At 39.1% G+C, this 15,431-nt stretch overlaps 1 protein-coding gene across 6 annotated transcripts in view; it reads left to right on the top strand.

The window, feature by feature from the left end:
• SUPT3H (SPT3 homolog, SAGA and STAGA complex component) overlaps positions 1-15,431 on the top strand; it is a 431,789-nt gene that overhangs the window by 293,413 nt on the left and 122,945 nt on the right. For all 6 annotated transcript variants that reach the window (XR_011563264.1, XM_070777448.1, XM_070777449.1 and 3 more), the window contains one exon: positions 13,785-13,860. Coding sequence is in view for 5 of the 6 variants with exons in the window: in XM_070777448.1 (XP_070633549.1) it covers positions 13,785-13,860 (76 nt within the window). In the remaining variant the exon portion in view is untranslated. The remainder of the gene's footprint in view (positions 1-13,784; positions 13,861-15,431) is intronic.

Below are 15,431 nucleotides of genomic sequence, written 5' to 3'. Positions count from 1 at the left end.
TTATTGGGCTGTTTTCTGACAGTGACTGCTCTCACCCACTAGAATGACTCTAAAGATGTAGCATGTATCTTCAGAAGGGACTATATGAGACAATTCCATAATATTTGTCCACTTGTATCTTGTTAAATGTCTTGCTCACATTAGAATGCTTTTCTAAGTCTTCTCAGAGCTACACATAGCTCAAGTTTGAGCAGCACTAATGTCCAGTTGAATTCTTTGGGTGATGTTACTTGGGTAAAATTTACTTGGAGAATTCTATCTATATTTGGACAGAAAATGTTTGAGGGACAAGTTTTGTTCTAGCAATCAGTATCATAGTGGAAAAAGTCCTGGTTTAAAGAAGGAGTCTTAACTCCCTAGCAGTATGCCTTACCTTAAGGAAAAGCCACAATACTCTCATCCAAGTAGTGAACGCACCCTAACCCCACTTGGCTTCTGAGGTCGGAAGGGACAAGGAGTCTTTGGGCTGGTGAGGCTGGGGTAAAAGTACACAGAAATTTTCTGTCCTGTTTTTGTAAGTATTCTGTAAATTAAAATGATTTCAAAATATGAAGTTAGTTGGTTGTTGTTTTTTTTGAAGCCACAGAGGTTCAGTGACATCAGTGTCTTCATCGGTCAAATGGAGATGGTAATAATAGCTGACCTTCTGACCCCAGACAGTTCTCAAGAGAATCAACAAGTAAAGCAATACACATAAAACTCAAAAATGCTGCTCTTCTGTGCTGAGTCTTCCTTACTTGACATCACCGTTTTACCACCTCCGGTCTTCCCGTTCTTCTTGCTGCCAAGGTTGTCTTTGCTTCTTAAAGTCTTTGTGGTTACTTCTCATAAGGTAAAGCACTGCCGAACATGACCAGTTACAAAAACAATTCTTCTTTCTTCCTTCCTTTGTAATCCGTTCCACACCCTCTGTGACATGCCTTCTTTAAGCCTTCTTTCTGAAAAACCCAGCCTAATGGCCACTGACATTTAATCAAATAACAGTTACGATACATTTACTCATGAGTAAAGGCTGATTAAAATTTGGGCACCGACATCTGAGTATGGGAATTTCATCATCAAATATCTTAATAGAAACCATTTTGTTAAATAACCATAATTATAGGTTTTACATTTATGATTCTAGGGGATTTTGCTGTTCTGCATTCTTTGAAGCCCAAGAGGCTATCATAGTTTTCAGGCTGCTTGAAATACTAATTTAAGTACATCCAAGGCTTCTTCAGAAGATAAGACCCTACGGGACTCTATCTTTCCAAGATTTTGAACCTGCAGTTATTTTAAAGGTGATTTCTGTTTTTGTTTAGTTTTTTTTTATTAGGTAAGAGTTTTTAAGGTAGGAGTAAAAATAGACATTAATTTTTTGAATGTGTAGATATTTCTGCTTTTTCCTGTTAATAATGTAAGAATTTTTCATTTATCACGTTTGAAACCAAAGCAGTTGGGATAGCCAAGATTGCTCTTGTATTCTCATCAGAGTCATATTTGGTCAAGTCTGTTTCTGGGTTTCTTCAGTGATTAAATCTTGGCATAGTCAGGAAATCCTTTTCTTCTTTTTGTTTGGGGTTAACTCATGCTTGCAGCTACATCAGTCTTTGTGGCAGATTTCTGTTGATGAACTTGCTCATTTCTGACTCACGAAAACAGCTCAGCCAATTATGAGAAAAGAAACGTCAGCTTGAAAATGGTTAAGAGCATTCTCTTTAGGGAAATAAACAATTTAATTTGGTTTGTCTTGTTTCTAATCTTAACTCAGATGGCGTCCAGTTGTAAAAGCCTATTTTTTCTTCTGTCACATAGTCCCTTGAGAATTTTTCCTAGACTGATGACTTTGTTTCTTCACTGGTGCCTAATAGACTTCATTATTCATCTTTTCATAGTTTCTTCTTTTGGATTTTTTTAAAGCATGTGTGATTCAAATTTATTGTTGTACATGGTTTTTTACACCCCTATTTGTCACAGTTTTTTACAGCACTGTTTTCCTTCAGATGAAAATTACTAAATGAAAATTTTAACCATTTTATTAGAATACCTTCTTAGCTAGAGTACTTAAGGTTTACTATATGAAGTGCCAATTTTTAAATTATTTTATAAACTAAGAGATTGAAAGCATCAGCATAAATTGTAGGAAGCAGAGACTGAACTGGTTATTCTGATCCACCACTGAGCCAGTTTTCTCTGCTACTTTTCAACGTTTCTGGCAGCAATAGTGGAGCTTTGCAATAGGGAGTAGTGATGAGGGGCAAGGGTAGGTCCTGGAGTTTTCGTTCAGAAGGATTGAAAGGGGCAGCATTTGTTCTCGCCCTTGCTTTGGGAGCTCTGTGTTGTCTGTGCTCTACAAGAAAGCCTGCCGTTTTTCCAACAGAGTGCTAGTGGTAAAGGACCTGCCTGCTAATCCGGGAGACACAGGAGACTTGGGTTTGATTTCTGGGTTAGGAAGATCCCTGGAGGAGGGCATGGTAATCCACTCCAGTATTCTTGCCTGGAGAATCCCTTGAACAGAGGAGCCTGCTGGGCTACTGTCCATAGGGTCACAAAGAGTCGGACATGAATGAAGCGTCTTAGCATGCAGTACCTCACAGTGATGTCAGAACTAAAGAGGAGTTAGATAGAAACGGCACATGAATACATTTTTGAAAGGTCACTGACTGATGTGTGGGGTGAGTTGTTCCTTTAGTATGGTGGCCATCCTGTGAGTCTCAGGCGTGGTGTGGCCCCTGTTTTGAAACCATAGGGTGGAGGCACAGTGCTCGTCCCGTGAAGGGCAGGCAGCGTGGGAGAGCCCAGTGCTTTCCAGGTTCTGCCCTGTGGGTTTTGGTGTTTGATTGAAACATACCTTGTAGAGGAGAAGGAAACTTGAAGACCCTTAAGACTCCTTCCCTCCCCTCCGTCACCTCCGCTTTAGCAGTTTCATTACTGAGGCTTCAGAGTAAAAGAACTGTCTTGACAGGAATAGAATATTAAAAGGCGGAAATGTCAAAATTCCAAAAGAAATGAAAGACATGAAAAAGATTTAAGAGAAAGTGACAGGCATAGAAGACAGTCAGAGAAATTCCTACAGCTGTATACTGAACCCCTCAAAGAGGAGAACCAAATTAATGGAACAGAGCAATACTAAAAGCCTATAGTCCAATTATTGGTATATATAAAAGAGACAACTAAGAGAACCTACCATATAGCTCAGGAAACTCTACCCGGAGCTCTGTGGTAACCTAAATGGGAACGAAATCCCAAAATGAGGGAATTTGTGTATAAGTATAACTGATGCACTTTGCTGCCCACCAGACACTAACACAACTTTGTAATGCAGCCATACTCCAATAAAAAAATTTTTTAAGGTAGGAAAAAAACCAGCATAGACTTTGGATTAAGACAGACCTGGCTTCAGAGTGTACACGCCTCTTTCCTGCTTAGCAAGCTTAGACGAGGTTACCTAATGTATCTGATCATAGATGCTTCATTTTAAAAACAGGAATCATATCTGCCCATTGCGATTATTGGAAAAATTAAAAGAGATAATGAAAAGACCAGTGTGCCACCCACACACACATAGTGGTGAGCCAACCAGCGTTAGTCCTCTTTGCCTTAGACCAGTGGCTCTCAGCTGGTGGGATTTTGCTCCCAGCGGGACACTTGGCAATGTTTGGTTTTTAGTTTTCACGGCCCACAAAGTGGTGGGCCGATGGTATCAGCATCTAGTGGGCAGAGGTCAAGGATGCCGCTAAACACCCTTCAGGGCACAGAACAGACTCACAACAAAGAATTACTCAGCTCAGAATGTCAGTACTACCAAGACTGAGAAGCCTTGCCTTAGTATTAACTTTTCTCTATAAAGACTATAGAAAGGAACTTCCGTGGCAGTCCAGTGGTTGAGACGCCACATCTTCACTGCAGGGGGCTCAGGTTCCGTTCCTGGTTTGGGGAACTAAGATCCCACATGCTTCATGGCACAGCCAACATTTTTTAAAAAAATAATTATAAAAGAATATAGAAAAAAGTATATATGGGTTTGTTCCACCAGTATTTATGCAACACTACTGTACGTCAAGCTCTGTAGAGACTGGGAATTCAGTACTGAGTTAAGTGGACGTCATCTCTGCCATCAGGTACCTCACATTCTAGTTGGAAAGAAATAGACAATAAAATAAGAGAGTAATATTACTGTGGCAGATGGCGGTAAGAGCTATGAAGAAACATGAAGCATAGTAATGGACAGAGAGTGACCTGAGGGAGCTGCTATTTTAGATTAAGTGGCCATAAACAGTTTGTATAAAGTGACTTTGGAACAGAGACCGAAGGAATTGAGGGAGCAAGCCGGACAATGATACGGGGTTAAGACATTCTGGACAGAGTGTAGTAAGTGCAAAAACCCTGGTATGGGAATGTTATTTGACGGTTTCAAGAAACTTCAGGATAGGCCAGAGTAACTGGAGTGAGGAGAGTGGTAGGAGGTGAGGTCGGAGAGTAATAGGGAACCAGATTGTGTAGGGGCTTATGGGCCATTCTGAGGATTTTGGTTTTTATTTTGTATGTGATGAGAAGCTGTTGGAAGTTTTTGTTTTAAATTTTACTTTATATTGGGAAGAATAGCCGCATGGAAGTTCTGATCACAAATAGCATGATCTGATTTTCAGTTTTTGAACGATCACTCTGGCTAGTGCTCAGTCAAAAGACTCAGAGTTGGGGATAGGAGCAGAGGAAGAGTGGAAGCAGGAAGACCCACAAGGGGATTATTGCAATAGTCCAAGGGAGAGATGAGGACGATGGCTTGGACGAGAGTAGTAGGAGTGAAAGTGGAAGGTGATGAAAAGTCGTTCCAGGTATATTTTGAAGGCAAAACTCCTGGAACTTAGAAGGGTTTAAGTAGCTAAAAAAATTTTTTACATATTAAAAAAATCTTCATTGAAAATACTCAGATGTATCACATAGTAACAACCGGGAAATTCCAAGGAAGGCTCTCTTGCTCTGTATAGAATTCCATATATCCTTGACAAGGATGTGAGGCCTTTGCTGCAATGACAGTCTCCCTGCTTCACAGGATTTTATTTTTAAAAATATGTAAGTGAAGCTGGCCTGAGTTCAGTACATATGTTGTACTGCTCAAGAATTTGATCTAACTCAAGGTTAAAGAGAAAGCATGAAGTAAATTTTGTGCAATAGTTGGAAAAAACATACGTATTTTCCAGTTGTGAAACAACCAACATATTTCACTATGTCCTCGTGTATTTGCTAGACTCTAAAAAGTCATGTCGACTCATCTGGATATTACATAAACCTATGAGAATTGCTAGAAGAATTATTCAGAATACCTAAAGAGCTTACATATATTAATCTAATATGCTCACTTTTGGGTATACAGCCAAATAGAAACCACAAAAAAGGTTATAGAATTCTCAATCAGGAAAATAAAAAAGAGGTCCATCTTCTGTCACTTTAAAGAGCTAGTTTGGGTGGAAATTCACATAGCTTTTTATATTATTTGCCAGCTCAGTTATTACAAAGCCTGTTTACAATTTCAGGGAAACATCAGTGAGCATTAGTACTAATACTGCATGAGAGTCTACAACTACACGTGGGCTTAGGTGGTTTGGTATTAAGTTAATGGGAAAAAATGATACCGTTGTTGCACGGCAGAAACTAACACAACATTGTAAAGCAATTATATTCCATTTTTTTTTAAAAAGTGATACTCTTCCTAGCACACATTTTATCCCAAGACAGGAAATGTTTTATTGAGAATAATTTTCTCCACTACTAGCTAATAAATTCAGATTTTAAAATGTGAAGCAGGCATTACCCCAATTTAAAATGTAGTATTTTGATTTTGATAACAACTATATTTTCCTTATATAATCATTCATGCTCATTCTTCATAGTTTAAAATACAGAAAAAAGAAAAAACTCCTATATTAACAGTAATATATTTAGACCCAGAGTACAGACCAAAAAATCCAATATTTTGAAACAACTCGATTATGAACTAATATCACAAATATCCTTCTGAGTATGTATTTCTCAATCACTGATGCTTTATACTTAGAATTACTGACTTATTTTTAGCACTAAAATTCTTTTTAAATTCCTTGAATGTTCTCCTAGAATCTACAGCTGTTTCTTCAGGAAACTTCATTTGACTAGTATAATACATTCTTAATACCTTGGGCATATAAAATTGGTGGATTATAAAAATCACTCTGGGGGAAGAAATCAATATCAATGGAAACCTTTATTTTTAGGCTAGGAAATATATTGTATCTTTAATCAGTTCTTCTTGGGCTTTCGTTGTGGCTCAGCTGGTAAAGAATCTGCCTGCATTGTGGGAGACCTGTGTTTGATCCATGGGTTGGGAAGATCACCTGGAGAAGGGAAGGGCTACCCACTCCAGTATTCTGGCCTGGAGAATTCCATGGACTGTACAGTCCAAAGGGTCACAAAGAGCTGGACATGATTGAGTCACTTCACTTTCACTTTACTAGTTATATAATTCAGAGAAAGTTTTGGGTCAGGCTTAAATGAACTTTTGATTTCAAGGTTATATCAACCAGGATTCTGAACTGGCTCCCTTAACATCACAGTGACATTTCCTTTCTCATCCTCCTTCACTTTCTCTGAGAACATATACCCCAACTAATGCTGTCTCTCTGTGACTTTCTGCCTCTTGAGTCACCGCTTTGATAATTTTTTAGCACATGGACATTTATTTAATGACCCTCTGTAAGTCAAGATTTCACTACTTTCCAAAAATTTTTTTTCCTAATTGTAATTCAGTTAAGAAAAAAATTTTTTAATTACTGAAATGTGTATCTGAAAAAGTAAAAGTTCCCTCTAATGTTGCTCCCAGAGATGAATACTATTAAAAGCATAATGTGTATACTTCCAGATGTTTGCAAACATTTTATGTATGTTGTGTGCAGACACTTTTGTGTTTCAACATAAATGGGATCAAGACACACAGCATTCTAATTCTGAACTTGATTTTTTTCAGTTAATGATACATTCTTGCAGCTATAATCCCTGAGGGGAGACAGAAGCAGCACACAGAGAAGTACATGGGGTATGATACCAGAAGAGCATGTACGGTTTAGAGGAGAGGAATCCACGTGACCTGGGATCTTGAGGGAAAACTTGCTAAAGCAGGTGGTAGATCTTGTTGGCAAATTTGGCAGAGGATTATGCTGAAAGGAAAGGAGCTAAGGTGCCATGAGGATGGGAGAGGGGATGTCCAGCACAGTCATGAGGGAGGGGCAGGGGATAGCTGAACATGGCAGATGTGACGAAGGGTGACCTCTGTGCCCAGGTCTTTTCTCTTTGTTTTTATTTAAAGTGATTGTATCCGGATGGGTTGGGAGAGTTAAAATATTTGGAAGGCACCAGCAGAACCCTCTTGCAGTCCTCTAGGCCCAAACTGATGAGCACTGCAGTGGGCAATTAAAAGCAGGGGAATCTACCAGATGTTTTGCAGGAAACATGCTAAACTCTTGGGAAGGGAATCCAGTAAATTACAAACTGACCCAGCAAGCAGAGCCAGCACTCACCTGGTCACCAGGTTGCCTCTGCAGTAATCCAGATAAAGCCCCATAACCTTTCTGGACCTCAGATTTCTTGTTTACAGTGAGTTGGGGATGTATGTGGTTTCTGAAATTCTTCAGGATGCCATGGTGTTTACTGATCTTTGAGTCCCCTTCTGCTGTGGACAAACATGAGCACCGTCAGCATCCACAGTTCATGTGTTATCATGTTGCTGGATGCTGCTGCAATCTCTCTGTATGTAGCTTTCAAGTTCAGCAACTAATTCCTGTCTAACATAAGGTATTTGGTTGGTTACCATTGGCATTTAGCGTTTTCCATCCAGAAAGGACTTTGCAATTCACTTGTAAGACTTCTTTTTTTTTTTATTCTGTCTTATATTTTTTTTATTTTTTTTTGTTTTATTTTTAAACTTTACAATATTGTATTAGTTTTGCCAAATATCGAAATGAATCCGCCACAGGTATACCCGCTTTCCCCATCCTGAACCCTCCACCCTCCTCCCTCCCCTCCCCTCCCTCTGGGTCGTCCCAGTGCACCAGCCCCAAGCATCCAGTACCATGCATGGAACCTGGACTGGCGACTCATTTCATACATGATATTATACATGTTTCAATGCTATTTTCCCAAATCTCCCCACCCTCTCCCTCTCCCACAGAGTCCATAAGACTGATCTATACATTGGTGTCTCTTTTGCTGTCTCGTACACAGGGTTATTGTTTCCATTTTTCTAAATTCCATATATATGCGTTAGTATACTGTATTGGTGTTTTTCTTTCTGGCTTACTTCACTCTGTATAATAGGTTCCAGTTTCATCCATCTCATTAGAACTGATTCAAATGTATTTTTTTTAATGGCTGAGTAATACTCCATTGTGTATAGGTACCACAGCTTTCTTATCCATTCATCTGCTGATGGGCATCTAGGTTGCTTCCATGTCCTGGCTATTATAAACAGTGCTGCGATGAACATTGGGGTACACGTGTCTCTTTCCCTTCTGGTTTCCTCAGTGTGTATGCCCAGCAGTGGGATTGCTGGATCATAAGGCAGTTCTATTTCCAGCTTTTTAAGGAATCTCCACACTGTTCTCCATAGTGGCTGTACTAGTTTGCATTCCCACCAACAGTGCAAGAGAGTTCCCTTCTCTCCACACCCTCTCCAGCATTTATTGCTTGTAGACTTACGGATTGCAGCCATTCTGACTGGCATGAAATGGTACCTCATAGTGGTTTTGATTTGCATTTCTCTGATAATGAGTGATGTTAAGACTTCTAAGTGTCATCAAAATAAGATTTTTTTTAAAAATTCAAGGTAGAAGTGAAAGCAGATAAGCTTTCATCTTGGTTTAAATGTTATGTTCTGTGATTCTGTGCTGCTGAAGAAAGTCACGTGTCTTGAGAAGCCGCCAAGAGATATGCCAGTGCCTAGCTTCTATAACCTTTACGTATGCGTCAGTGAAAGCATGAGAGAATTTGAATGGAACTGCGTGCTACAGAAGGAATCCAGCCTCATACCTCAAACTGAAACATGCAGGGGCAAATGGTGATTGTCATTGCTGTCATTGAAAGTGTTTTTCAAAGATGCAAGCAATTTCTCATCAACTGAAGTAAAAACTTTTCACTGAAACTGCATTAACAAATATATACTGAGAGTCTGTTGCGTTCAGGTACTGAACAAATTATACTACATACTACATTTGTAGGGATATTTGCTCCCCTGTTTTCATTCAAGTAGGACCCAGAAAGTAAATTCACCTGCCTTGCAATTCTGCCTTCTGCTTTACAATAACCAGAAAGACCAGTAAGCTTGATAATGAGGTGAATGATTGTTAGCATGACTATTCTCTTTTACCTTTTTAAAAAGTGATTTCATTTAGATTTTAAAGCATTGTTGGGCATTTGAAGAGTTTAGAAGTAATTCTTTCAAGGTAATAATTCTTTCAAACGTATGCCCCTACCTGGTAATGCTTTGCTGTGTTGTAGTACTGCTGCTGAGTCACTTCAGTCGTGTCCGACTCTGCGCGACCCCATAGACAGCAGCCCACCAGGCTCCGCCATCCCTGGGATTCTCCAGGCAAGAACACTGGAGTGGGTTGCCATTTCCTTCTCCGATGCATGAAAGTGAAAAGTGAAAGTGAAGTCACTCAGTCGTGTCCGACTCTTTGTGACCCCATGGACTGCAGCCTACCAGGCTCCTCCGTCCATGGGATTCTCCAGCCAAGAGTACTGGAGTGGGGTGCCATTGCCTTCTCCAATGTTGTAGTACTAGTAAGGTTCAATTTCAGAAAAGCCTCTGAGTATGAAGCATGTTGTTATGAATGTTCGGAGCACTGATGATTCCTAGAGAAAGGGAGGAGTGGGAACAAGAGCCAGATTAAGTGGAAGATGAACTGGACTTGTAGATACAGAAGCATGAGTAATGCAGACGTGACCTGACATTCATGTGAGAGTCTTGAGATCAGGAGAACGTGTGTCATTTGAGGATGTTCAGGATGAAAAAAAGCTGTGATTAATCTGCTAAGATTATTTAGTGATAACACCCCAGAGTAGGACATTCAGGACCGCCCCCCCCCCCCCAAGATTTACCTCTCACTTTGCCTCTTTATTAACATTATGCTTTAATTTTTTTTAACTTGTCTACATCTCAGTGTGCTCAGCTTGTAAAATGGAGCTATGAAAACTGTTTATCCTAAAGGTTATTGTGCTGCTCTATGTAAAGAGCAGGCATTGTTTTTTTTGATCATGTTACTTATTAGGCTTATGATTTTTCCCCCCTTGCATGTTTTTGCAGAGATTTCTTAAAGTTCCAGGAATAGAAAAGGGACTGCCAATGTGCACTTTAGTGTGGACTACAGAGAGTGCTCTGAAGAGAAGCAGAAGGGAAAGTGGAATTAAGATAACACAGAAAACAAGAGCCAGCCTTAGTTCATTGTTGGCCAACATCTTGTTTTTTATGGGTCTTTGGCTTCAAAAAAGTTGCCTACTCTTTCGGAAATTTGTACAGTTGGATCACAGATATTACAGTTCCTGATTGTAGATCAGCCAGCAAGGATTTATATGCATTTCTTTTGCGTCAGTTCACCTGTCCATCTGCCCAGCTGTTTAGCCAGCCAGCAAATGCTTACTGAGGCCCAGGTGAGTCCAAGCTAAGCAGTGGCCAACACTGAGATTAAGGAAGCAAAGAATATGTAGTCCATGAAGGTTAGATACCTTCTGACTTCCCAGTGTTTAAGGTGATGGTGTCAGATTAGGAGATAGTATAATCAGATGCTAAACCATTTGGATGCTTTCATGAGGTCACATTTGTCCCCCTTTTTTGGTTATTTGAAACAATTCCTTGGGAAGAGAGACAAGTAAAGAAAAATTAGCGTGAGGGGCGAATCTGAATCATCTTCTTCATCCTCAGCTCCCAGTAAACATCTCTAATTTCCTGTTGATCACACTTGACCACGCTGTGAAAAGCATGAGTTTCGGTGTCTCATCACGTGTATTCCGAGGGTGTTAGTAGGAGTGCTTCCCAACCCCTTTCATGTTGTGAGGCACGTAGAAAGTGATAACATTTTAAAGCGATATGCCACACCAAGGTAAGTACAGGTTTCCTTGGTGGCTCAGCGGTAAAGAAGCTGCCTGTGATGCAGGAGACGCGGGTTCCATCCCTGGGTTGGGAAGATCCCTTGGAGAAGGAAGCAGCCAATCACTCCAGGATTTTTGCCTGGAGAATCCCATGGACAGAGCAGCCTGGCGGGCTACAGTCCACGGGGTCACAGAGAGCTGGACACGACTGAGTGACTGTGGTGGTGGTTTAGCCGCTCAGGGCCTCATGATTTCATTTTCTTAAGAACAGTTTGGGCATGTTGGTGGCAGTGACTCCATGATACATTTTAGGAAGATAATGTATAGAGGATGATCCCAAAGAAAAATACTGGATTAAAAACTACTGTAGGTTTGAGGCAACTCTTTATAATAAAAAAAAATCGGCTGCTTCAAGGAATTGAGAGTCCTGGACTTCAATTCTCACTTGATCACCTTTGGCAAATCATTGCTCTCTCAACCTCAATTTCCTTATCTTTGAAATGAGAGAGCTTTCTTAACTTCTTGGCTAAGATCAAGTATAAAATGAGGGAGACTGAACAAGAATTTTAAGCTGCTCTCTAGCTCTAATATGCCATGATTTTATACTGCCTATAAATCTTTGCTGTGGAGTCCACTGCTTCGCATTGAGTGTTTGCTGTATGCTAAGCGCTTGGTGAGTAATTTCTATACATGGTCTAGTAGCTTCATGGGCTCCCAACCGAAAGTTTCTGCATTGATGCTAAAGGAATTGTTAAAAAAAATACATCAACTGTCACTGTCTAGGCCTGCGTGTATGTAGGTGACAGGTCTTGAATGTTCAACTTCTAGAAGAAAAGTTAATATTAAAAATCTCATTAGGAGCTTTTTATGTAGTTGTCTGAGTCCTTTCTGTCTAGTGTGTGTTTGGTGGGTGAGGCTGTCTAGCTGGAGGGTAGCAGAGGAGACCTGGAGAACACATGGATAATCAAGGACTGGCGGCATTATGGTAATTTGCCCACAAGGTAGACCAATTATGGTAGCATTTGTTTATTCCACAAGTGTTTTATTCTCATTTACCACGTGTCAGATATTTTCTAGGAGCTATAAATTCAAACCTGAGAAGTTCCTGCTATAGTCAGACACAGACAGTCAGATGTACATACCGACTTGCATACATAATATATACATGCATTAAAGATATCAGTCTCAGAGGGAGGGTTTTTTGTAAAAAAACACATTGGTAAATAATTTGAAATGTTCAAAGCACATAATTATCCTTTCCTTGCTTCCCATTTTCCATTAGTAAATGTATATTGAGTCATGTATCAGATACATTAAAAAGGACAAAACTAAATTGCATCAAAAAAATACTTCTGAGTACATAAAAATTCAGTAATATACCCTTCCAGAAACATGATCAGATACATGCACACCAGGATACATGTACACATACATGCATGGCTGTGGGTGTAATATTTACTTGTAAGTGTCAGAAAAGAATACTTGAACCGAGAGGATAGAGAAGCCTGGGTTTGTGTCAGTACATATATATGTTTGTGAGTATGTATCAAGGAGATTAGGAAGGAAAGACGAGAAGGAAGGAGAAGAGGAAGAGAAGGAAGGGAAAAAATAATCGGTGGTCTTAGAAGGAACCACAGTAGTCAGTAAATTTTGCCTTAACACCGCCCCCCCCGCAAACGCACACACACACACACAATCTTTTCTGTATGGCGCTGCAGCTAGATTGTTGGAATTAAGTTGTCCGCCCACCCAAATCTAACAAAATGCAAAAAAGAATAATTTCAGTTCCTAAAAAATATAAAAATACCCACAGACATTAGAAGTGGTACTTAATGTACTCTACCAACTGTGATAAAGAAAACTTGCTAAAAGTCCTTCCAAAGCAGAAAAAAATTTTTTTAAATCTCAGGGAATTTTTTTCCTTTACTGGCCAGAAACTCATTCCAAGAAGTACCAGCCTGTCTCATTTCAAAATGCTTCCTTTGCCAAGGAAGCGGAAGCGGTCATATTCTTTCCCACCAAACTATGGATGAATTATAATTATCCTACCTCTGGTGGGACAGTGAAGCAGCAAACATCTGCTATACTGAATCCAAAACCCCACGAATGAAACTATACCAAACTGTGAATCATACCTGGACGCAGATTAAAGGATTTGTGTTGTGTTTACCTTTTTCTTGATTTTCTTTGCCATTTAAAATATGGATTTTTTAGCTCTGGCTCCATGTTCTATGGGGAAATATATGGGTTCCATTTGTTGACTCCTATGTTAATGTTGAAAAACCTTAGCTTTAAGGCAGATGGATAGTAAAAGTTAATAACAGATTTTCTGTTTAATTTGTTATCACCTCACAGTTATCTTTTTCTTTAAGAGGACGGTACAGTTAAAGAAAATTCAGAAGTGCACAGTCTAAGTAAGGTCCTTTAGTTTTTTTTTCTTCCAATATAGTAAAATTAACAGAGGACTGGAAAATGGTTTTTTAAACTTTACTTATAAAACAAGCAAGCTTCAAAACTACTGTTACTTACAAAATTTTGTGTATCATGGTGTTTAAGGTGGTACTAAAGTATTCACCTAAAGTAAGGAAAGGAAATGGAATTTATGCTCTTGAGTTTTAGCTGTGAAAACATATAATACTCCGCTTGATTTAAATTTGGGTGTGTGTCTTTTTATTTTCATCTATCAGAGAGCAGAAAGACAAACTCGAGTTATGGATTCAGCTCAATATGCAGAATTCTGTGAAAGTCGACACTTAAGTTTCTGTAAGTAAGCATTTAACTTGGCTTCATTATATGTTTAAGAGATTATGTGTTACAGATACACTAAAGTACAACACGATCTCTGTTCCTTAGAAATTGGTGAATTTAATACATGTATGCATAGTTATAACTGTTATGGAAACAACCTCTGCATTGTAGGGGAACCCATAAAAGGTTTTAACCCACTCTGCTTTTTTGCAGTTCTAAGTATTAAGAGGTTTTAAAGGATGCTGGTAATACACAAAGAGCCATGTTAATTATTCACGTTACTTTTAGTCAGAAAAATTCCATTTTTCTTAATATTCCCATCTAACTTTCTTTTTCGGTTTCTTAGTCATGTTTGCACTAGTACTGCTGGTTGTGCTTGACCGTAGTGGGCTGTGGTAGCACACTCATGACATTTAAAAGCCCGCAATGTTAATAAATACCGAACTTTCCCTTCGCGCGTGCATACTCATATTGCCACAACAGAATGTGTCAGCAGTCTCTTCTGTCTTCGTCTGTAACCCCCTGCTGTAGGCTGTGTTCCCTGTTAGCCAAGGTCATTAGTCCCCACCTTGTACCTTTGGTAAAACGAGTGCCGCCCCGCCCCTGCACACAGCTCATCAAGAGTACATAAAGGCTTGTGATAAACAGTGGGCCAGACTGTGTAGGAAAAACATCCTTACAGCAACAGTTCAGGGATGACTAAGACTTGCAGGGTAAAGGTCAAAGAGTAAGTGTGATGAAAAGTCCAGTTAAAAAATATGACAAAGTAGCACATGACCCTTGTCTGAGAAATCATAGACACAATGGTGTCTTTAAACAACAAGCTATTATGTGGTCACAATAACAGCGTATTCAATTTGGAAAAAGAAAATGAGAGCTTCATTTATAGATCATAAAGTGCAAATAAATGACACATTTCAAACAGCACCCCATGTAAATGTCAGGAAAATATAGGACAACATGTTTGGGGAGGTTTTTTTTTTCTCCTGACTAAATATACTTTGCAGTCTGACTAACAATTTGGCATCATACATCTGTGAAGCATTAAGTAAATGACACTTCAGATCATGGCAATTTCAGCAAATGAGAGGTTTTTGTATTGTAAATTTTAGGTTTAAAAATGGCATTCAAGTCTTTTATAAGTATAAATCTCCATTTTATAAAGTAACATTCAGTGCTATTGAACTATTTTTTTGAATCATTCTTAATTTACTTAAAGAAACAAGTGCTATTTCACACTAAAACATGTAGTGTCCTGATACCTCTTTTGTTTAAAAATCTGATTTTTCGTAAGTGAGTTTTTTGGTTCATAACAATAATAAACTGTAGTAGATTAAAAATTAATATTTTCCATTTCTGTATAAAATAATTATAGTATAAACAGTATCTTATGCTCAGTTTTTTTTTTTCTTTAAAGAAGAGGGACTTGGCATTGAAAAATATTTCTTCATATAGTGCCACAGTACTTCATCATGAAACCTTAGTGGGAGAATCTGTTTTCTGTGCCACAGTACTGTCTTTGGGAATGCTCAGTCCAAGGGGCTCAGCAGTTCCAGAACTAGACTCTTCATGCCTTTGCTGATACA

Source organism: Bos indicus, chromosome 23 (assembly GCF_029378745.1).
Source record: "Bos indicus isolate NIAB-ARS_2022 breed Sahiwal x Tharparkar chromosome 23, NIAB-ARS_B.indTharparkar_mat_pri_1.0, whole genome shotgun sequence".
Lineage (NCBI taxonomy): Eukaryota > Metazoa > Chordata > Mammalia > Artiodactyla > Bovidae > Bos > Bos indicus.
Note: the sequence above shows the minus strand (reverse complement) of the source record. Positions and strands in the feature narration are given on the sequence as shown.